The 25,584-nt window shown below is 40.3% G+C and overlaps 1 protein-coding gene across 4 annotated transcripts in view; it reads right to left on the reverse strand.

Moving 5' to 3' along the window:
• Positions 1 to 25,584, reverse strand: part of smap1 (small ArfGAP 1) — a 111,047-nt gene that overhangs the window by 17,527 nt on the left and 67,936 nt on the right. For all 4 annotated transcript variants that reach the window (XM_058384116.1, XM_058384108.1, XM_058384131.1 and 1 more), the window contains 2 exons: positions 7,922 to 8,000; positions 5,093 to 5,220 (listed from right to left, as the gene is read on the reverse strand). In XM_058384116.1, the coding sequence (XP_058240099.1) occupies positions 5,093 to 5,220; positions 7,922 to 8,000 (207 nt within the window). The remainder of the gene's footprint in view (positions 1 to 5,092; positions 5,221 to 7,921; positions 8,001 to 25,584) is intronic.

Here is a 25,584-nt window from a genome sequence, read left to right on the forward strand (position 1 = left end):
CCACAAGGTTTAGGAGTGTGTTTATGGGAATTTTTGACCATTCTTCCAGAAGCGCATTTGTGAGGTCACACACTGATGTTGGACGAGAAGGCCTGGCTCTCAGTCTCCGCTCTAATTCATCCCAAAGGTGTTCTATCGGGTTGAGGTCAGGACTCTGTGCAGGCCAGTCAAGTTCATCCACACCAGACTCTGTCATCCATGTCTTTATGGACCTTGCTTTGTGCACTGGTGCACAGTCATGTTGGAAGAGGAAGGGGCCAGCTCCAAACTGTTCCCACAAAGTTGGGAGCATGGAATTGTCCAAAATGTCTTGGTATGCTGAAGCATTCAGAGTTCCTTTCACTGGAACTAAGGGGCCAAGCCCAGCTCCTGAAAAACAACCCCACACCATAATCCCCCCTCCACCAAACTTTACACTTGGCACAATGCAGTCAGACAAGTACCGTTCTCCTGGCAACCGCCAAACCCAGACTCGTCCATCAGATTGCCAGATGGAGAAGCGCGATTCGTCACTCCAGAGAACGCGTCTCCACTGCTCTAGAGTCCAGTGGCGGCGTGCTTTACACCACTGCATCCGACGCTTTGCATTGCACTTGGTGATGTATGGCTTGGATGCAGCTGCTCGGCCATGGAAACCCATTCCATGAAGCTCTCTGCGCACTGTTCTTGAGCTAATCTGAAGGCCACATGAAGTTTGGAGGTCTGTAGCATTTGAATCTGCAGAAAGTTGGCGACCTCTTCGCACTATGCGCCTCAGCATCCGCTGACCCCGCTCCGTCAGTTTACGTGGCCTACCACTTCGTGGCTGAGTTGCTGTCGTTCCCAAACACTTCCACGTTCTTATAATACAGCTGACAGTTGACTGTGGAATATTTAGGAGCGAGGAAATTTCACGACTGGATTTGTTGCACAGGTGGCATCCTATCACAGTTCCACGCTGGAATTCACTGAGCTCCTGAGAGCGACCCATTCTTTCACAAATGTTTGTAAAAACAGTCTGCATGCCTAGGTGCTTGATTTTATACACCTGTGGCCATGGAAGTGATTGGAACACCTGATTCTGATTATTTGGATGGGTGAGCGAATACTTTTGGCAATATAGAGTATTTCGACCAGTGCATGAAGACGTTTGAAAGTACGTTTCCTTCACTGCCTCATTCCACATGCTCCTTATCCACTCAGAGCTTGACTAGGCAAACAGACTAATATCTGAGAAAAACTCTAAAATCCATCATCATAACAAATGCAGCTATGTGAAAAGACTTTCATGAAAAGACAATAGACCTAACATAATTAACAGAATCATTGTTCGTTTAGAAAACCGAGCCAAAGCGGAAGTGGTTAAGATTTTTAATAATGCTGGGGGACAAAAATCCTTTGATGCTTTAATGTTAAAAGGAGTAAACAAAACGGTGCAATCAGATAGCAACATTGCAGGGCTCTAGGAAGGAAAATGCTGCATACACGTGCATGTGAGACTCTCGGGAGAGCTGAGAGAAATGGGAGCAGGAGGCAAATCAGATGTGAAAGGAAGCAAGCCAGAGACTGGATTAACATGCAGTTGTCTACAGCCACACTAAAGGAATGGAGAACGGGCACCCTGGTGGTCTCTTACGAAGGCTTGAGGAGAAGCGAATTAATGCACCTCCCCCACCCCTCTCTCACTTCATTTGAAGATGGAGAAGCTGCCAGAAGTGAGAGCTGTGATACAAACCTTGAGCCAACCAATCAGCTTTGTTCCGCATGTTCAACAATTTTGCCGTGCAATTGCTTGGTCCCCAGGAACAGTAAGGCTCAGTGGAGGGGTGGAGAGGAGGCTCATTCTCATTCCTACCCTTTCACTTCTCTCCTCAGTGTTCTCTCTGTGCCTTCTCTCCTCTACACACAATCCAAATTCACTCAAGCTGGGGACAACACAAATCCTCACTCACACAAATACAGTCCCGATGTTGCAGCTGACATCTCTTATGTTATCCATAATGACAAATCCATTTTAACAGCTTGTGTGGAGCTGACGTGTCCTTCACACACGCATTTTGAACAAATGACAAACAAGGTGAGAAAGAACAAATCTGCCACGATCCCAGAGCTCAATGAAGCTCAGCATGTAGATAATAGAATAAAGCTGAAAGTAGCAGAGGAGAGTATACTGCTGCAACTGCATACACTAACATGCATTAGCATACAACAGTGTTTAAACAGATATTGACAGATGTTTTATCTCTAGAGTTGCAGTTACACATTACATTTGAGACATAATTCTAATTCCTTCTCATGGCTTTTCAGAGGCGGTAGACTGAGTCATGTCTAATGGATGTGTGTATGTGTGTACACATTGAAAGAGCACTTGCAGCAAAGATGCAACTGTGCCTGTTTCTAAACTTCTTAATAAAATATTGGAGTATGGGGGAGAAGTTTTTGTTAGAGATGTTGGCCTGCTTTCTATTTCCTTTGTCAAGTCCAGACCTGAGGACTTGGGAGACCACAAGACTGCTCTCTCTGTTTCTTTTGCTCTCCCATAGGAGGGGACAAGGATGGGAGAGGAGGTCCCAGTAGTGCACCAGTCCTCCCAAATAAAAAATAAATTGCTCTTCATGCTAGAATCCCTTGTGCCCAGGCCAGGTGCACAAGTGTACAAAGAGAAAGCATCCTTTATATTCCAGGACCACAGCCTAAGAGGCAAACTGCACAACAAGGACATATATTTGTGGAGCTGCCTATAGGTCCCGCAACACCAAGACCAAGACTGCTGTCTGCCAGACATCATTAAGCATAGATGGCTGACCCTCATTATCAATATTTGTGGTGTCCCACACACACTTGGCACAAACTGGCCAATGCCAGTGCCTGTTGAGTGAAGAGTGAGAATTAATCCCAGGAAATCAATGCAAGAGAAGGAAATTAAGCAAAGAATACTCAAGAGGGAACAAATAGAAGACAATTTCCTGTGGTGAAAATAGCAATATTTTTTTCAACAAAATGGCTTGTGAATTTCCTTCACCGGTGTGAAAATGCTATCTAAGAGTGGCCTGTTTGGGTACATTCCAAATCACATATTATCCACCAAATATGTCAAAAACAGCAATCTACAGCAGGTAAAGATATTGTTAAATGGAGTACAAATTTGGCATACTATACTAAGTACAATAACATAAAAAATAAAACCATACCAATACTGGGGAAGGCCTCCATTTGGTCTCAGTACAGGCTCAATTCTTTGGGGCAAGGATTCCACAAGGTTTGAGAAACATTCCTTTGAGATTCTGCTCCATGTTGAGAAGATCATTGCATAATTGCTGCAGATTTGTCAGATGCCCATTCACTCTGCCAATCTGCCATTTGACCATATGCCAAAGGTGCTCTACTGGATTGAGGTCTGGTAACTGATCTCATTGTCATGTGGATGGAACCACTTTGAGAAGGTTTAGCTTGGTGACATGGAGCATTACTACACTAGGAGCGTTATCAGATGAATTAAGTGTGTCCATAAAGTGAACTAAACATGGAGTAACCCATTTGTCTCAACATTTGATGTGTAGTGCATTCTGAGATGCTTTTCTGTTCACCACACATTACAGGTTGGTTTGCTGGATGTTTTATGTTTATGTTTTTCACACCATTCTGTATAAACATCAGACAAAATCCCAGAGATGAGGAGTTTCTGAAAGTCTCAGACCAGCCCATCTGATAACAACCATGGTATAGTCAGAATCACATGGATGATATTTTCCCCAATTCTGATGTTTGCTGAGAACTTTAAAATGAAGATTTTGACCTGTATTTGCATGATTATATGCATAGTGCTGCTGCCAGATGATTGACTGATTGAATAATGGCATGAATGAGCAGATCTACAAGAGGTCCAAATAAAACGGCTCTTGGAGGTTGATTTGCTTTTCTGCACAACTGGCTAGCTCAGTTTTTTTTTTTTTTTTTTTTGAAGTACAGGCTACTGCCACCTCCTGGTGTTTAGAGTTATGTCCTCTTGCACAGCAAGAGAGGGCACGTGCCTGTATTCTTTGTAGTTTATTCAAGTGCAACTTTTCACAGAAAATGTGAATCGACAGCAGCTGATGCTCAGTCAGCCCTGGCTGGTGGCAATTCTTTGTTGTCAAGCATAAAGAGACTCTAAAGATTCTGGCCCAGGTCCAGACTAGCCACCATTAATGCATGATTAAGAAAGCATCCATTGGTTAAGGAGAACAAAGGAAAACCCTCTCCAGCACCCCAACATCAGTCTTTTCTAATAGTCTCTTTTCCCATCTCTCTGGAAGGGCAAGCTCGATGCTAATTCTTTTAAATGAGTTGCGCTGCATCCTTATGTCTGGAAGACCTTACAAATCAATCCTGTCAGCTGTGACCAGAAAGGTAAATGTAACTATTGTGTTTGGGGGGAAAATTAAAACAACCCAATCTGACCTTTTCTTTGTGTCTGTTTCAAAGTGGTTTTAAAACAATAGGAAAGGGATAGATATGCCGCAATGTTACATTACGAAAAGACTGCTTCTGCTCTCTTTGGTGTAGAAAAAGCGTCATCTATGAACCTTACTATTCAGGGTGTTCAGTGCTAACCGAGTGAAAAGAACTACAGAGCTTGAATAGAAAACAATGAATGTCATTGTCAAAAAGCATGTTTCCATGTTTGTCACCACTGGGTTCAGTTCAAATGCATAATCATCCCTTTATTGTTGGGAACTTTATATTCATTAGCATTTTTGTGAACTGTAGTTTTACACTGTTTTAACCATATATTATTATTATTATTTTTGGACAAAACAACATACTGACTGCATACCAACTACTTGCTCATTATCCGATTCTTCAAAAGATCTCACACTATTAAGCATGTATACTTGTGCATCAGTACTTTTTCCTACATCAATACATTTCCTTCTTTTTTCTAACACAATACAAGCCAAAAAAACAGCAACAAAAAAACAAAAACCCCTCACCTCTGATTTCAGATATAAGGACAAATGGAAGAATTGTCAATACTAGAGTTTTTACACTATTCTGACTTTATAAAACAAAGCAGGAGAACAGGATTGGGTGGGTAAAAGAAGTATGGCTATTAAAATAATTCACAAGGTACCTGGTTTGTGTTGGTGCTTGATGGCAGAGGGTTGGACACCATTGGTCCAAAAATGTCCAAATCATCACTTATCGGAGCTGCACTTCCAGATCCCGCCCCACTGCTGGCTGTGTTGACTGCAGGAGCATCTGAAAAGGAAGAATGAAAGAGAAACAATGAGAGAGAGAGAGAGAGAGAGAGAGAGAGAGAGAGAGAGAACAATGAACAGGTTCCAGAGAAAGAGGAGATGACAGGTCCAGGCTGTCTGTCTCAAAGGGCAGTGGGTTCAGGCTGTCTGACCTCTAAACTCCCCTGTGCAAGTTAGGTTAAGGTCTCACGATCACTGTGAATGTCACAGAGTCATGGTGCCATGCCTGTATCATGCCTAAGGGCATCAAGCACACAAGTACAGATTTACAAAACTACATACTTGAAATTGGAAGAGTAATGCTCTCACAAATGCATTATATGAGTTATGTGTTGTCTTGGCATACAGTCAACTCCAGAATAATTGGCCTTTATTAACCCTTTTATTGGCCTTCAGATTCTGGGAATCGATTCATCAGACATTTTCAATCATCAGTATAAAAATGTAATTATATTACTATTTATTATCACCACAAGTCTGATATAAAAGTTAATCAGGACGCTATTGGCTTTTACTATGACTAACTACTTTAGGATAAACACTATGCAGAAGTTTAGTAGATGAACATCTTAGATGCTTATAAACAGGCATATCAGAAAACATAAATGGATTTGATCTCACCATATATTTTGAAGAAAGAAACATTTTTGTGGGAAATTGTTTGTTTTTTTAAGACTTTTCTATGCAGTCCATATGCACAATCCTAACAATATGTAGTTATGTTCAATAGAGAGGAGTGCAGGGGTCCAAGATGCTTGCACAAGTATCTACTAACTTGTTAGACAACACAGAGTTTCTGTGCTGTTATTGCCGCTAGCTGAGGCTTCTCCAAATTCTAAATGTGTGGGTGCAGATAACGCACTTTGTATTCGAGAAAATATTACAGAAAAATAAAACTACGTTTAGGCACAAAATCTGACTAATTGCATGTAGAAGTGTGCACAGGACTGTATTTAATCTCACTCCTACCGACTCAATAGGGATTCTGACCAACACCTCTCCAGTAGTTATTTTTGTTTATACCTGCAATATTTAAACTTATTTTAGTTTACTTGGGAAATAAAGAATTTAAACTGCAGAGACCCTTACTGAGATAAAGCATTTACTGAAGATAAATGATTTCTGTTTGTTATTCATTTTGGGGCATTGTTCATCAAGGGTGCCAATAATTCTGGTTTTGACGGTATAAACAAAGGACTTTCCTTCTGTCCCTGCTGCTTACTGACAGCATCCAGAAAAAGGGAAGAAATCAAATCATACTCATGCAGCGTCTGTGCCAGTGGCGAGAAAAGCAGCTGCTAACGGCTGACTCTAGTGGGATATTCAAATACACTTTGTCTTTTCATTCTGGTCCTAGATGGTGTCCGTGCTTCACACACAACAGCCCCTGGAGAACAATATCTTATTAATGACTATTTTTTTCACCATTCTTTTTTTTTCCTTATGAGGACATCCAAGTATGTTTGGGGATGTTGGAGAGAAAGAGCATGTACTGGAACAAGAGGAAGAGAGCCATGGGGTGGGAAGGTAGCGGGTGATGTAAATTTTCTCTCTGTTTTTATAACACGCTGTGCTGCTTCATGCTGCTGAGGGGAGAGAAGGAAACACACAAAGGCAAGACACGATTCCATCATCGCACATGGCTCATCATCAGCTCCCTCAGCCCTGGAGCATGCCATAAATTCTCCCATACACAAACAAACACACACTGTGCCCCCAGTGGCATGGGCGCACACTAACTAATCCATCTTGTTTTCTTCTTCCAACCCCTCATTTCTATCATTTCCTCTTCTCTCTTTAGCACCATATAAGCCACACACACACAAACACACACACACAGATAAAGAGAGGGAGATGAAAAATTCAGACACTAGTGCAATTTTGCGTTAGGGCTCTATAGTTTTCATTGTCGAGAACATAATGGAGTATCTGTTGGCTCTGGTCGTCCGGGGAGGGGGGGTCTCATTCCACCTTACTGATCAGTGCTGGGATGATTTGGTCAGCAGGCTTCTTTCTGTGTCCTCTAAACAGCACAAAGAGCCAGAAAGCAGCAACAGGACTATTATCCATAGCCTAGGGCTGGCTGATGTGCTGGGATGAGATCAATATCATGATAACCCAGATGCACAAGAAAAATTTTCCCCAGTGGAACAGTAACAAGTTTATCTCATCTCATCTCTCATAAATTCTATCACAATACGCTTTTTTCAGAATACAGATACAGACCAACTCCAAAGTAACACTGATCAGCCCATATATATATATATATATATATATATATATATATATATATATATAGAGGACACACTGAGTATTTACAGGCAATTTTTAATCGTTTCTGTTTCATCATACAGAAATCAAATATTTATGAATCCAAATGAAAAAAAAAGCCTACTGCAGTACATTTCTGCATAAACAGAGTCATCCTGGCAGTACATGTAGCCTATTCTGGTTATGATGTGCACTCATATTCTGTTTTCTAAAATAAAAAAAAAAATGTATTTTTGTTTGTTTAAAAACCCTCATCCGTCAACCCTGCCATAACATCAGCTCTATTCCTGCAGGTGCAGATGTACCCTAACAAGCACAAGTAGCAGTGTGGCTCTGTGGTGCTCAAACAGAGCAGCTTCACTCAGACATGGTGGAGGAAGATGGTGGAAGAAGATAGTGGAGGAGGAGGGGATTGATTACTCATGTCTTACCCAGGCCTAGCAGGTCGATGGCAGGCTCAGCACTCTTCTTAGGGCTGGCTCTGGAGTCTATCTGGAGGTCCTCTCTCTTCTGTGAAAGAGAGGAAAATGAGAGGTTAGAAACGAGAGCCGAACAAATAGCACGTAGCTTTCTCCTCCACTTTAAAAGATGAGCTGTATGGTGGATGATCAATAGCGCCTGGTTCAGTATGCAAGAAATAAATTCCTGTCGAGATTCACTGTACACAGTGGACATAAATAGTCTCCACATCCATGTTGAAATGTCAGGTTTGTATGATGGAGGGAAAAAAAGGAAACCAAGATGATTCATGTCAGAAACTTTTTTCTATATTTTTGTGAAATTACAACCTATAAATTAGAGTGAAAATAAATCAGTTCGGCACATCAAGACAAGAAATATTTAGCTATTCTTCCTGGAAAAAGCATTCTGTCTCTGTCGGATTTCCTGTGCACAGTCCTGTTCAGGTCACCCAAAATCTTGATATTATTTTTATGAAGCAATTTCTTTGCTGATTTGGAGATGTGCTTACAGTCATTGAAATTCCATTAATTGTTTCAGCAGAAGCCTTAAGGCTTTGCTACAGTATTCATGATTCCCTGTATACTGATTAAAGCCCCAGTTCCAGCTGGAGAAAAGCAGCTCAGAAGCATGATGCTGCCACCACTATGCTTCAACATGGAGCTAGTGTTCACACAACACCTATTATTATTATTTTAATTTATTTAAGCTCAGATGTTTGGTTTACAAAGGATTTTATCTTGCCCATACCACAGCCCAGACATTCAGAAGAATTCAGGTGGTTGCTGTCACATATAAAGGAGCAACCAGTATTTGCCAGAAATTGCAGCAATTCTTTTAGTGCTGCTGTTAGCCTCATGGCAGACTCCCTGACCAGCTTTTTTCTTTCTTTTCTCATCAAATTCAGAGATACGTCCTTGTTCTTATCAATGTCCCTACCGTGCCATACTTTCACCACTTGTTGATTGTCTTTACAGTGTTCAAGTGATATATATTTTTGCAACCGTCTCCTGATTGATCCTGTACATGCTCTGTAAGTGCTTTGCGGGTTATGGCTTTTCCAGTTGATGGTACCAAGATGACGACAGAAAAATCTGATAGAAACATCTATATTTATTTGGGGTTAATCAATCACTTTAATTGATGGGAGATAGTATTTAACATGAGCTTGAATGTGATTGGTTGATTCTGAACACTACCACACTGGAATTTTTTTTTCCTAGAACATTTCTGTTTTTTTGTTATTTAATATCTATAAGTTGCAATTTCACAATAAAGGTGAAAAAAGTTCTGAGTAGAAAAACCTGCCAAAGGGATGTGTGTAGACTTTTTATATCCACTTTATACAGAGTACACACTCACACATTTCACACACACACACACACACACACACACACACACCCCTCAAGCATATAAATGCTGCTCAGTGTCCGAGGCACTTTTAGCCCTCTCTGATTTGTGGCTGGCTAAAGAAGGCTCTTCTCTGTGATTGGTTGTGAGGGTCGTTTCTAGGTGAGAGGTAAAACTCTAATCCAGGCTGAATTGCTGATCGATGAGTGCGGCAGCTGAGGATAGATCAAAGCCTCTTAAAATCATTACACACACAACACATAACACACACACACACACGCAAACACATCCATCTTGTGTTTTCATCTTGTGGTTTTTAAGCCTGTATTGTCACATCTGAAACAAAACGTCACCATGCGGCATGAGCTTTATTTGCACAATAAAACAGAATAATAAATATTACTTTGTCAGCTTCGTCACACACCCACTACACAATGAAAATGTGGTTTGACAGAGTGATGAAAAGAAAGACCAAATGAAATAAGTTCTCTGATGAATAGCTGCTGCTTCTGACTTGTGGAGTTATTGGTAGCAGAAACACAAATAAAAAGAAAAATACAGGAAACCATTGGCTAATAATAACCTACATGGCTCCGCAGGCTATCAAACAGCTTAATTACAATTCCTGTTATAGCCAATAAAACTTCTTAATCGTTCACTTTAATACACGCAGATACCTTCTTTTTTTTTTTTTTTTTTTTTTAAATAATATTACTGTAGCTGACCAGAGCTAAGGCACATAATATGCGTAAATGTTTGGGATTATTTAGCTAGGTGCTCTCAAAGCAAAGTAATTCAAGTCATTTTAATCTCATTTGCACTCTAAAGTGCTTATGTTTCATGACTGATCTTCATGATGTTTCTTTTCTGCTGCATCTCAGCATGGTCCTCAAATGAATTTCTAAACCAGAAAAAGATTCTATTATTAGCCAACATCTGCTAGTTTATTAAAGAAATAAAAACACTTGTTATACAGTCTACATTTCCCATGGCAGAGCTAGCTGCGCTCGTAGCCTTTCATTAATTACGCTAAGCTAATTCTGACACCACCCTCAAATTGCACACAGACAGAATTCATCAGACTCTGAAAGCATTAATTACCAAAATGCTGAAACTGCCGCTTTTAATCTCGCTGCGGCACTGAAAAGCTTTCTCGGAGTTACACATTTTCGTATTAAGCCTTTTATGACCTTTTCATTTTCATATGTAGGAGAAGAGCCAGGACTGCAATGTGAGGTACAACTGGCCTTTATAAGCAGGGGAATAACCCTCATTCAGTGGCATGATTGAAACGTGTAGCAGTGAAGTGGTTAGCTTTGCCTGAATTATGCATGAATTCAGGAGCTCGGCCTCTTTTCTGTTATGTGGTGACAAGGCAGACACTCGCGCACACAGATAAAACCACTAATGCTTTTAGACAGAGCATTCATCTAGAGCATAATTTTGCGTTTCTGATCAAGGAAACTAACAGCACCTGGATGGACAAACATGAACACCTTCACAAGACACACAACCCTATGAGAAAGCCTATGAATTACTAGAGTTGCCTAAGCTCTACTTTCTTCTCTATTCAAGAAATTATCGATCCACATTCCTTTATGCTTCCCGAGCCATCTCATTCCACCGCTCCAGCTCTTGATGTGTTTTTTTTTTTTTTTCCTTTTCTTGCCCAAGACTGTTGAGTGAATGGGTGTGAAATGAGTTGAACTCTGTGCTGTGTCTCATGGGCCTCTCATATCAAGGTCATTCCTAATTCATGAACACTTCCCTTTGATGGCACAGTAATTCCATTTGGGTCAGATTCACTCAGACCTGCCACGGCCTCGCTATGCAAACACTATCACTGAGAGAGAGAGAGAGAGAGAGAGAGAGAGATGCTCACTGGTGCTCAGACACTAGGGCCACTTCAGTATAACATCAGAGCAGAATGAGGCCAACCTCACTTGGGCACTCGACACCCATTTCAGTTCCCTGTACCTGGCAAACAAAGCCAACACGAACCTAATGTGTGATAGATAGTGGTCTGGACTGTAACAGCTCCTGCGATACATCCCAGTGTGAGTAATCCAAGCAGGCGATATTAAACACCAGTAAGAGAACTGCAACCAGCTTTGTTCCAATGAAATGTATTTGATGATATCCAAATGCTCCCATTTTGCACATTGCACTGTATAACATATTATACAGAATGTATACTGGTCAGGCTATTTTGTCTATATTGTGTATTTTGTGTATCTGTCCTGTATTGCTTTGTTTTGTATTGTCTGCCTTTTTGTCTTGCACTAGGTTGCACACAATGCACTTTATATGGCTAGGACAACTTAATTTTAGTCTTTAGATCCCTGTTGTTGTTGATTTGTAGCTCTATGTTGTTTTATGTAGCACCAGGGTCCTGGAGAAACGTTGTCTCCTTTCACTGTGTACTGCGTCAGCTATATATGGTTGAAATGACAATAAAAGCTTCTTGACTTGACTTACATTTTCACATCATTTTATACGACCGAGCAATTGAGGGTTAAGGGCCTTGCTCAAGGGCCCAGCAGTGGCAGCTTGGTGAACCTAAGGTTCAAACTCACAACTTTGAGATCAATGCTCCACGGCCTTAATCACTAAGCTAGCACATCCCAAAACCCTTCATACAATGCAAACGCTGTTGAAAATGCATGACCCAATACGAGATTTTGATTTTGATCACTCTTCGTCATCGAACCCCTCTCACACTACAAGGCTGCCTAGAATCACACTCTACATACTTTCAATCTGGGAACGCAGAATATCTCATCAACAATCAAGACCTCATATCAAAACACACATGGCGGATAATGGTTCAGCTCAGCTGTCACTGGCTGCCAGTCTTGCATGGAAACATAGAAGACCCGTTGGATAAATTCGTGCAAACTGTCAACAATTCATTTTGCCCCCATAAATATATTCCACTTAAACAAGGTGGAAAGGTTTTTGTTTACCTTTTAATCTTGCTTAGACTCTCTTCCTGCAGAGATCACCCTGAGTAAAAAGCCAGTTTAACAAACACAGCTGTGGGGGGAAAAAAAGTCAGTCTGCCTAAAGATGTCTAAATCCTTTGCTGGCTAAGTTTGATTTCTACAGTCAGTGAATGTCAGGCTTTGTTGTTGGAAAGCCAAGCACCATGGCAAAATGGAAATAAGCCTAATCAGTTTAGTTTGTAATCAGATACCAGCTGTCAAAATGTCCTCCATGCACCTGCACCACTGTGGGACCGGAATCTTTAAATGCTCAGAGTGTTTAAATGCAATTTTCTCCCTTTTCTCTTATTTTGGAAGGGGGGGGGGCTGCTGACCAGGCTTTAAAATACTTTCATTTTACTTGAGAAACATACAAAAGAGAAAGAATTCAGTTAAAGAAAAGCTTTCAGAACTATATAGCTGTCAAAATTTCAAAATGTGTGTGATGCTCTGCTGAGAAACCTTGCATTCATGTGGATGTTACTTTGACATGTACCACCTACCTAAACAGTGCTGCAGACCAGATACACCCCTGCATGGAAACAGTATAATCTAATAGCCCTGGCCTCATTCAGCAGACTAATGCTCCATGACACATTGCACAAAAATGTTCAGGAATGGTTTGAGGAACATGACAAAGAGTTCAAGGTATCGACTTGGCCTCCAAATTCCCCAGATCTCAATCAAATTGAGCATCTGTGGGATGTGCTGAATAAACAAGTCTGATTTATGGAGGCCCCACCTCACAACTTACAGGAATTAAAGGATCTGCTGCTGACGTGCTGGTTCAGATACAACAGCACAACTTCAGAGGTCTTGTGGAGTCCATGCCCCTAAGGGTCAGTACAATGGCTGAGAAGTGCAACACAAAATAACGAATCCGAAAACAAAATAACCACATAAAAAATATAATAACAAATAAGAAAACAATATAACAAATCCAGAAACACAACGACAATTTAGACAAACTGGAAAAGGTTGGTATAAGTTAGCGAATGGAATTCTTACCGCTGATGTATATGAACACAGCTCTGCTCTTATAACGCTCCTTACATCATTTAATCTTGAATAGTTTGGTCTTTGAAAAACATACCTGCGTTCTTTAGTTCTTTAATCTTTACGGCATGATACACTCAGTATCAGTATAACCAAAATCATGGCATATGAATGTCCATCCTCAAAGTAGCCTTGAATGAATAGAAATATATATATTTGTTACTTTCTTTAAAAGATTTAAAGTTGCACTATTAAAAATTTTTTTTTTTTTAAAGTGAAATGGTTTAAAGGGAAATTTCTTACTTCTTGTATATCAGATGTCTCGTCCAATCAGCAGTAAATATTCCATTTGCAAACTATACCTACCTTTTCTGGTTTGTCTGAATTTTCGCTGTGTTTTTGGGTTTGTTAATTTGGTTTTGGATTTGTTGTTTTGTTTCCAGATTTGTTATTACTTCTCAGCCACTGCCAGAGGTCAGAGCTGTTTTGGCAGCACAAGCAGTTCCTAATACTAGGCAGGTGGTTTTAATGTTATGGCTGATTGGTGCGAGTGTGAAAGAGAGCAATGAATTAATAAACAACGAGAGAGAATAACAGTGAAGAGAAAAATAAGATATTTCCGTGTCACGTAGCACTGACATCTATATGATCATTTAGACAGAAAATATGTTTAGCCCGCACCATATTTGTTGTAGGAAAAACTGTTAATTACATTATTGTAACAGAAACACGCTCAATTAAACTCTATGCTACTACTTTCCCAGGCTACAGATAACGTAGCCAAGTTTTAATGTTCTCTGGCAACTGTACTCTTCTCTAGGCTCTGAAAACACTGAACGAGGAGAAAATGGGGCAGTGTTATTATTTAATATACTTATCATTCATTCCATTCCCTTGTCCAGCTTCTGAGTGATCAAAAACATAAGCCTGACCAAGGAATGTGTAGCCCCTCATCATCTCAGGTACTTACAGCACTGCTTCCTTCAGCCTGCTTCTCCTTTAATGAGCCCTTAACTGCAGCTACTACTGTCTAGATGTGCTATCTGAATATACAGCAGAGTCCACTGCGCTGTGCCAGTAACACCCGATAACAGCATGCTTAAAATGTATGAATATTATATATATTATATATATATATATATATATATATATATATATATATAAACACTCAAATATTCAATTTGGATTTCTACTTTTATGTATAAACAACATATAATCTGATCCATACAGCAGGGACTGAACACAACACCTTTTGAAAACATTTTTGTAATAAAATTCAACACACAGCAATTTGATGGCTTCACTTGGGTTCATATTACATATTGATTAGGTTCATCTGTTCATATTACAGATTTGTGATAGCTACAGTGAGCACAGACTCACAGAAACTGGACAGTTGAAGATTGGAAAAAGACTAGGTGATGCTTTTCTATGCAGTCTCACTGAAGCTCTGCCTCTTATAGCATCAGATCCCTGTTCTTGGCGGACAGGAGTGAAAACCAATGTGGTCTTCTGCTGTTTGGAGCACCTCAAGGTTCAGCATATTGTGCGTGCTGAGATGCTTTTCTGCTCACCATGACTGTAAAGAGTGGTCTTCTGACTTACTGTAGCCTTCCTAACAGATGAAGGCTACCAGTCTGGCCTTTCATCAAAAAGGCTTTAACGGTACAAGATTCCTGCTCACTAGATGTTTCTGGCACCATTCTGTGTAAACTCTAAAGATTGCCATGTCAGTAAATCCCAGGAGATCAGCAGGTTCTAAAATAGTTCTACCAGATCATCTGGCACCAACAACCCTGCCACTGTGAGATCTTACAGATTTCACATTTTTCCCCAACATTAACTGAGCTCCGGACTGGTGTGTGCACAAATTTGGTTTTACTTAATTTCCTGCAACATCATTTACTAAACATTTTCAAACTAGCATGCATGTAGGATATATCCAAGTTCCTTTATTTACCTGCTTCGTTGTATTTAAAACCGAATCTTTAAGGGAAACTGCATTTATTTTCTAATAGTGCAACTGATCCATTTTTGCACCTAGCTAGACTAACCGGTGTTGTGCAAAATGGTTCTGATGCAGTTTTTATTACTACCTCGAAAGTCAAACGGCTTTTATGAAAAACCCTGGGCTGCCAGAGCACAATGTTTTTTATAGTAGCTGTATCTAATTCTTCTGACACTCAAGAAAAACCACAGCAGAGAGAAGAAAAGGGAGGAAAAAAAATTCAGGGCAGGAAAACTGACTGTGACCTTCAACTCTCGATTGTATAACCACAGTGTGAGGACAAGAGGAGTGAAATCACAACTGTGTGTGTATACGCACAATACACATCTCGGCAAGATCTCGTCACAGCCACAGAAGTTTCAAATATACTGGCATGAGCTCAATGGAGAAGCAAGGCTCATCTCTGCATCTGTCCGTTTCTCCCACCCTCACTGCCGCTGTATCCCGTCTCCCTCCCCTACCCAGCTTTCCTCTCCCACCTTTATTTCATTCCAAAGCAGTTTTATCCACTAAGCTCTCCATCTCCCTCGCGCTCGGCCTTTCTTTTGCATTACCACTTCATCACTGGTGTCGACTGCAGTCGCCCTGAATTCCACAATCTGATGCTAGCGGTGTGGAATCTAAACAGACAGGGGCATGACATCAAGAAACTAATCAGACATCACTATCCTATCTGGTGTCTCGCATCATACTAGAATGCCCGGTCATCGATTTTGGATCAGACTTGAGCAGATATGTGAAAAAACACGAGTTTGAATTATCTCTTCTTCCACTATGAGCATGCAGGTGGCACTTGAGCTAGACAGAACTCTTAACCTTGCAGCTATATGAGCTCCTCGGCTCATATCTAATTTGCTTTTTGCAAAGGTCAGATGCAATGTTCAGTTACCCATGGCCTGCTATTGTGACTCAGAAGGGCAACACGATTACGGCTAGACAAAATCCTTATTGTGAAAGTGAGAAGAGTGTCTCCAGACAGTGACTTGAAGAGATTGTATCTTAAGAGCGCAAAAAGATGCGTCTGCAATGAGCTGCATTTTTGTTTCATTATAAAATGCATATTATATATATATATTCTCCATAAACTCCATGTAGACCTATAATAGAAGTTTTAATTTGAGATGCTATCAGCCCTGGCGCCAGTTCAATAGCCTATAATATCCAGAAGGTGCCGAAAAAACGAAGACTCTGTGCACCCATTTGGCCCATGGGGAGGCCGGAGAGCTGATTTCATCATCTCCAGTCTTGGAAATGGCCTCCAACAAAAAGTGATAAAAGTAAAGTGTGAAAGAAATGCATGTGCGCTGGGAAGATCAATGCAAAATAAATTTGGAAACTGTGATACTGTTTAAAAAGATTGCTTTCCTTGAAGAATGGTATAATGGGAAAGTAGAAAGGAACAGAAGTAAGGCAGGTGGATGATAAGTGGGTTGAAGTAGAGGCGCCATTCTTTTAACTCTTTACTGGGTGTTTTTTCGTGTCTTCTTTCTAAACTGTTCACTTCACTAGCAGGATACAAGCCAAACATGGACACTGACATTGTTCACTACATATAATGTTCAAAGCAGCTAGGAAAATAATTTATTCCTGTTAATGTTCAAAACCAAATATTTCCACATTAAAGTTACATTTTATCTCTTTTAACTGGGTGGTCTCTCAGATGTCACTGACCACAGAAGATATTTTACTTTTTCTGACACATCATGAGCATACAAAGGCCAACATCACAGCTGGAGCAGGAATCTGATAAACTTTCAATTAAGACTTTGCATAAACCTTATCTTCAGTAAACTGGAAGAACTTCAGCTCACATTCATTTATCAGAAGGCTGAAGGTTGATCTCATTAAAATGCGTATGCTGAGGTGTTGTAATCGAAATGCACAGCCTTCACTCCTCACCCGATAACACGCATAAGGAGAGCGGTGGATTTGTTGCTGCAGCTCTATTTAAAAATAATTTTTTTAAAAAAAAAGCCAGGACAAACAGTTCAAAGTATACACTTCAGGCTTGTGTCCCACAGTTTAAGTGGACAATCAAGTATAAGTGGATGCTTAGAAGATATCTTTAAAGCATGAATAGGTTAAGACAAGTTCTTAGAAAAATATCAACAGCGTTCACACAAGCACCCTGTGGTTTAAATGTTTCTTTAAGCAGAGAAAGGGAACACACTCAAAACGATGAGATGTGTGCTGTCTTAAAGCTGCTCGGGGAAATAGCTTCAAGTAAATCTCTCCTTTCCTGCTGCTCTAAATCCAGCGAGTATTGATCAGGCTCCCCGTGGAAACGCTATCGATCAACCGTGTGTGTGCCTATGCGTGAAGCGAAGCAAAACCCCACTGTGTGAGGAGAGGCAAGTGTGTGGGAGGTGGCGAACAGGGGGTCTAGTTAAGATGAAGATTGCTGTTTGTCAGAGCACAATGTTCATTTGGATTAGGTTACAGCACGTTCACACACACACACACGCAGGCGACAAACAGGACCGAGATGGTTAGGTTTTGCTGTTTGTATGTGTGGGAGGTGTAAAAAGAAGAAAAGGTTGTAACACCAATTTGTTCCAGAAGCAGAGATCAATCATATAATTAAACTGTTGAGCTGCACACATATTCCACACCACACAACCCGGACTACAATATACACACTATGTAGACCAGGTGACGAATATAAAGGAAAAGGTGATTTAATAACATTCTCAGCCACTACAAGTCACCCAAGCAGCTTCAATGCACCTCGTCACAGATTGTCCATGTCTCTGTTACCCGACTGCAGTGATGAACACCTTTCTTCCGAAAGATATTCTCTCTTATCGTGTTTTGACGACGGCGGTGCAGAGAGCTGTCATTTTAAAATTCCTCTGAAAGTGTTTAGTGGAGCTGAGATCTGGTGAGTGTGACAGCTAGATCTTAAATATGACATTATAAATATCATTTTCATAGCATTCAGTGCACCGTGGATGAGGACATCCTGCATTCGTCCAGGCCAATCAGATGTCATCGTAGAATAAAATTAGAATAACTTCATATCGATTTGCATGAATCTTCCATCTAAGGGGACAAAGTAGCCTTGAAGTCTGTAAAAGGACTGAATCAAAAACACACTGTTAGTTTTTTTACTACTTATGTGTCTAGAGTTGCTTGTAGAAATGATGAAATGCTTCCACACGAGTGACATTTTTCACTGTTGATGCGCTCAAAATAATTGAACTCCACTGACAGTTGCAAGACAGCAAAGGAAACCGAGTTGCTTCTAATCACTTTCTGCTCATCAATACTATTCAAATTAGTTGTAAAATATTCAGTGGGCTTCCAGTGGTGTCGGTGGATATTAGCAGGTTTAAAACAACTATGAGATGTCCATCATTTCCAATGCATAAGTCAACTAGCTTATGTTTCGGTGTCTGAACGTAAGCAGTGTTTAGAATGACAGTTCTGGTAACTGCATCACACTGTACACCTGACTGGAAACATCTGTACTGTTAGTCAGCTTTTTCCTTTAATTTGTCACCCGTCTGTATCTTGTCCGCTGTATTCCTGTCTCTTACATTAATGCCAAAGCTGCAGTAAAAAGGCAGCATGAGGACAGTGAGCCACACGGCTATTGGCTAGGACTGAGATCAGATGCTCTACTTCACTTTACTCTGACAGTTCAGCCTTAGGGAAACAACCCCACACACACACACAAACACACACACGAGCAGAGGCCAGCTCTATAACACACATAACTCTCTTCAGCACAATATAATAATTCCCCACACACACACGCAGAGTTCGAACCTTCTGTTCAAAGACACTAAACACACTACAAGGACACATGCAGTGCTAAGGTAATTGAACAAACGCATTATCAAAGCTGCTTTTGAAGCTTTTAAGTTGTGTTTACATGCATGTAGGTAGGGGTGTGTGTGTGTGTGTGTGTAAATTGTTTAGGTGTTCTGCATGTCGCTGTCCTACAAAAGACCTCTGTCGGCGTCCTTTTAAAAGCCAAGGATGTTCGATAACTCACTGCAGCTCTGCTGAAAGGACAGCTACACACTCGAATTGGGACAACAACCATACAGTGATGGGAACATACATCCATTATACGGCACACTATTCAGATACTACAATGTCTCACATGTTCACATGCTGTGAGGGTTTTCATGTGGCATCTAGCTACGTTTAAATAACTAACAGTAGTACAAGCTACTTGTTCTGAATCCCCATACATATAGAATTAAATAGGATGCAGAGCCTCTTTTCAATTTCAGGTATGATAAAGAAACCATGAGAAATAAAGTCAAGCACAAGGCTGTCATACAACAGACAGTAAATGATGGGCGTCGATCATCTTACTGACACGCTGTCGAGGTCACAAACATGATGTGCTACATTAGAAACCTTGTAACAACCTTAAACTAATTGCAAACACGCTCATTTATCTTAGAGTGCATTCATTCATTTGACTAGTTCGCTCTATGCTATGACACTTTTGTTTGCCTGAAAACTTCACTGCAAGGCTAAAAAAGTGTTTACTTCATCAGAACATCTAACCACAGTGGAACGTCAGAATATGAATGCCCTCACTTACGAATTGAAATTTTGCAAGAAATTTGCATGGACATATGAAGCATTTTTAGCATACGAACAAACCGAACCACGGCTAATTTGCATGTACATCCAGGAGCCATTCAAAACTTGCATCAGTGAAAAGCCAATTGAAACCAACCAGAGCAAGTTCATGAATTTTATTTTATTTTTTTAAATTTCAGTCAGTGAAAGGTTTTTTGAAAGAGTCAACCCACTATACCAACCTTGCCTTCGGCATGCGTTCGAAAGCTACTTGATTTTTCACACGTTTTTTTGTTGTTGACAGATTGGTGGTGTGGGTGGTCTGTTCTATTTTTAGCCAAAGCTTGTGGTATGAATTACCTGTGAGGACCCTTGACATGGAATGCTTGGCTTGGGTCAGTTCTTTGTAAGCAGCCATACAATTTACATATGCTTCATATTGGTAATATTGGTGGTAATATTTTTGGGTGGCTGGAACGGATTATCTGCATTTACATTATTTCTTATGGGAAAATTGGTTTCGCAATACAAATTTTCTCCTTAAGAACTCGCCTCCAGAACGAATTGAATTCGTATGCCGGGGTTCCATATTAATTAACCACATTAACTCAACTTTCATTAATAACAAGAGTACAATGTACATTTATGGTTTGGATAAGAATCAGCAAATGACACTAAGGATCTTGCAACTGTGTAGAAAGTTTATTGACCAAAACAAATGTGCGAGTTAGGGAGGTCAAAGAAAACCAGAGCCTTGACCAATGGAAAAATTACTAGGCAGCTATTTTCACATAAAGAAACCAAATCTGGTGTCTGGGAAGAGCAGCAATCTACTGCTGAAAGAAACATGAATAAAAGCTAACTATTGATGTACTAACAAAAAGGAAATTCACATGTACAGGTACTGGAAAAAAAAACAGCTAGCCATACTGCAACAAATTATGTAAATATACACACTGTGTGTGTTGAAGTCTATTTGAGTGTGTTTTCAGGACATCTTATGAAGTCAATATATTGTTGCATCACACACTAGGTTTAAACTTGGGCAAATGTTTAAACTTGCAGGGTCAGTGCGGTGAAAAACATCTTGGCTGCATAAAAATATAATGACGTTTTTAATGTAATGAAGTTTACTAATGTAATGGAGTTCCATGAACATTTTTATCACCACTATAAATAAAAATACAATAGATTTTTAATCTTGTAAGCGTAGCCATCGTTGCAGTCACGCTGAGTCGATTAAGTCAATTAAACCAATAGGGCGGTCTGATCCATTATCCCATAATGCTACTCGGCATGATCAGACAATTAAAAATGGATTTTAAAATTAAACTACAGATAATAATGATTATATATTATGACAGTCATACGTTATGCTGTAATTAAGTAATTAATTTCCATAAATATGAACTCATTTTTTTCCCCTTGTGATGATTCCAGAGACAATTATCGCTTTATTGAGATGACATTATTATAGTCACCTAGTACACACACATTTGCTTTTACTATCATCCAACTATAATTCTTACACAATGCAGAAGAACGCACAAACAAATCTCCACCCCAGTAACCTGTTATCTAAACAAAATGGAGCAGGTGTGATGTTCTGGGTCAGTACCAGAGAATAAAGGACCTGAGGATCTGAGGACAGGCCATGCTTATTAACACAGAAACCAAAACAGAAGACGAGAGCAGGCTCTGCTTCCCAGCCAGTTGTTCGAGCAGCTTCAGGAGACTCGCCAGCTCAGGAGTGGCTTGAAACATTATGTGCAGTCCATACAAATCTCATTTCTAGCAAATGTCACGGAGGAAGCAGATGCAGTCACTGACTGTGGTATCAGGCTCTACAGGCTTCTGCAGATTCATGGCTCCGGCAGAATGGATGTGGAAAGAAAGTGTTTTTTAATCTGGGCTCTGTGTGTGTGTGGGACACTGTGAGACAGAGGCTGCCGGCCTTGAGGAAGAGTGGACGCTGGACCTTGAAATCGCATTCCCTGCATGAGCGACACAGTGAAAGCTTCAGCATCACCTTTTAACATCAGTCAATGCCACACACACACACACACACACACACACACCCCTATCTCACTACCACTCATCCTTGTTTTTCATCTTTTTCTTTACCAGCCTCCATCCTCCAGTGCATGCTCTCCTCTACCTTATCGCATCCACCCTTGTGACCATTTTGTCCACGTCCTCTACTCCCAGGACCTCACTTCTTTTTTATCACTTTTTCTCTTTACTAGTCATTTCCATCTCATTTTTGCTTGCTTACCTGTGCCTACATGCTAGACCTTAGGTCTGGGTGATATTGCTCCCAAAAACAAAAACATGCAGAAGACCACACTGGATTCCACTCCTGACACCGGAATCTGAAGCTACACTGCGTACAGACTTAAAACAGAGCAGCTGAAAATTAGTTAAAAAACATCACCTTTTCCATTCTGTCCAGTTTGCCCACTGTGTCTGTTGTCAACAACCACGCCATGGTTTAAGTCAACGAGATCCCATTTTTCCTGCATTCTGATGTTCAATGTGAACATTGCCCTTAAGCTCTTAATCTGTATTCACATGACTGTACACACTGTGCTGCTGAAATTTGATTGGCTGATGAAATAACTGCATGAACCTAAGTGTTCCTAATAAAGTGCTCAATGAGTGTATGATTCTTAACAGGATGTAGACAGAGATCCAAGGTCACTGTTGGGAATGATTAGAAGTACGAGTGGGCATTATCATGTAACCGAATTCCTTATTTTGTAGTGTCCTATGGCTGGAGGACAAAGTAGTCATAAATTTGCAAAACAGGGCAGCGGGGCCAATATCATTATCTAAAAGAAGAGTGGAGAAGGGTCCTTGTGCACCGACCTGACACAGAATTCTAGAATTATTCAACCTTCATGAAAAGGATAAATATGAATAGTTTTAACACTCTAGTTTCCCGCAAAACATAAAACACTCTAATTGTGTGCTTTTTCTTTCCCTCCCTCAAAGCACTGCTTGCAAATTTATCAGCACCTCTGCAGTTTATATTTAGTGAGGTCTCCCCAGGAGAGAATAACAGCTCAGAGTCTCTTTCTGTAATGTCTAATGAAGCTGTACACAATCTTGGACACTTCTTTATGCAGAGCGTTTCAGGGCTGTAGGTATGTGTGGACTGCTACTATAAATCAGAACACAGGTTTTAAAATAGCTGTACACATGCTCATTCATGCCATTATCTAATCAGCCAATCATTAGGCAGCGGCGTAATGAAGAAAACCACGCAGATAATGCTCATTAAACTTCAGAATGGGAAACAAAATAGATCTCTGTGGCTTGGTTGCTGGATCCAGAAAGGCTGGTTTGAGTGTTTCTTCAAAGCATTAGTGGATGCTTGACCTGTATCCTGAATTAAGCTGCAGCCACATGATTGTTAGACTGGAGATCTGCATTAAAGAGCAGGTTAACTGGTATTCCAGTATATTAAATTGGCCAAGGAATGTATAGATCCATTAGCTGAATTGTACAGGTAATTTGTTTGTCCACCTTCAGTAATGAATAATACAAATATCTTTTTATAAGAACATTATTTTTTTTTAACTAAACAGTTTCAATTTAGTAGAACGTGAGGATTTATGTCATGTTTATTTTACAAAAAAATATGATTTTTGCCCTCTTGCAGAAGTGAATATCAGAATTTTCCCCAATACTGAATGGAATGTGTTCAAGTAGAGAGGTAGAGAAATGGGCCGGTGGAGTGTGTCTGTGTTAGAGACTGATTATTGCCAGGGCTTGATCCTGAAATATCTCATCAGCATTAATTATGCATTTCACCTCATCAGGACTTCAAAAGAAAACCATCACCTGGCAGCACCACACAGAGAGAGACACACACACACACGGCTGACACACATACGCCGCTATAAAGTACATACAGTACATGTTTAAGTTGAGGCTGTGGGCACTGTAGCACACTTCTGTAACACAGGCCCATGGCAGAATCTTCTGATGTACCCCATGAAAGCACCAAGGCCTCAGGACATCATCTTGTGAAAGCCACACTTGCACTTTGGCACGCAAAGAAAACTTTTCCCCACAAAGCTTTAAAAATCACTTTTTATTTTAATATAATTCAGGTCTGAACCATGAACCATGGAGCTTTCAGGAGGTTGCACTAAAAAGAGAAGGCTGCTGTATAAAGCGAGACTGTGGATTCGATCATAGCAGGAGATTCTGATCAGCAACACACTCTGAATATATGTGAATAATAATGTGCATGTTCTAATATGTTAACGACTCACAGTTAAAGTTAAATATGTAACAGTTGATATAGTGAAGTTTTCTGTAAGGAGATTTACTAAACATATATGGAAGGAGTCTCCAGTGCCAGCACATAAGGAAACCACTGCTAACATCTGTACAATTAGTATACTGTAAAAGGTCACTTTAGTACCATGGACAAGGACATCCCTCAGTGTAGTGCATGCTTTATATGTTCTTAGACTGACTTCATTTCTATTTATTACCATTTTTACAGGTTCTACAAGTTAATTAATTTATTCATTTCTCAATGTCTCGTGCAGTGTCTTGCTGTTTGCATGTGAAAGCCATGCTGCTATGGATAAATAAAGTATTTATTTAACCATATACAGTATCCATCCAACCATCCATCTCTATGCAGTATCCATCCTTTCATTATATTTCCATCATATATCTATATGTATTATCCATCCATCCATCCATCCATGCCTCCATTCATCCATGTATATGTAGTATCCATCCATCCAATTGCATCAACCATCCATCCAATTTGTAGTATCCATCCATCCATCCATCCATCCATCCATTTTATCTATCTATTTGCAGTAACCATACTGTACATACACCAATACATCCATCCATCAGCAGGCTTTGCACTTCCTGGTTTCTGGAAAACAGAATCTGGTGACAGTTTATAGCTGATATGATGCAAGTAATAACTTGCCTTCTGCATATTGCACAAACATTAAATGCATCTATAAATGGTTAAAAAGTCCAAAGGGTTATTTATGAATAAATTATTAACTGCTATGATTTAGGAGGAACAAAACACTTTGGGTCATGCAGCTATAAGAAAAGAATCAGCTTGGGGTGATAACAGTAACCTAACTGCACAGCGAGTCTCATCCCATCATTCCACACCGGTGGAGATTATACACTCCGTTGTGGTTTAATCTGGAAGACACTAATATATCAAATACAGCAGTCTCAGTGGCTTGTGATAAAATGAACAATGCGTCTTGTTGGCAATTTGCCTCCTGGTTAATTAGAGCACAGCCACAGGCAATGTCCACTCTCAGGATAATTAATTCAATTAACTGCTTCTAAATATTTCTTGTTTTTCTGATACTCTGTGCCATTAAACAGCACTACCGAGTGCATGCATTACTCAGCATAGATGCATGCGACTGGAGTTATGTACTGCTCTATAGATTTATATGGCAGAACTTACTTGCAGTGCCGCAGAGATGCATATGACAGGATTTTTGTAGCGCCTTCCCATCAGATTGCACCTCCAGAGACCCAACGGCAGCAACACAAACCATCTGGACCCTGCCACCGTAAATTCATGCCACCATGTGCGTGGTGTGCATGAGCAAAAAAAAAAAAAAAAAGTGTCCAGAAACTGTCTTCTGAACAAAGTCCCTTACCAGCCTGCTGTCACCAGCACAGCAGGGAGACGGAGAGATCTAAGCAAGGGCAGCACTCGTACACATGCACACACTCACAC

This window comes from Hemibagrus wyckioides, linkage group LG03 (assembly GCF_019097595.1).
Source record: "Hemibagrus wyckioides isolate EC202008001 linkage group LG03, SWU_Hwy_1.0, whole genome shotgun sequence".
Classification (NCBI taxonomy): domain Eukaryota; kingdom Metazoa; phylum Chordata; class Actinopteri; order Siluriformes; family Bagridae; genus Hemibagrus; species Hemibagrus wyckioides.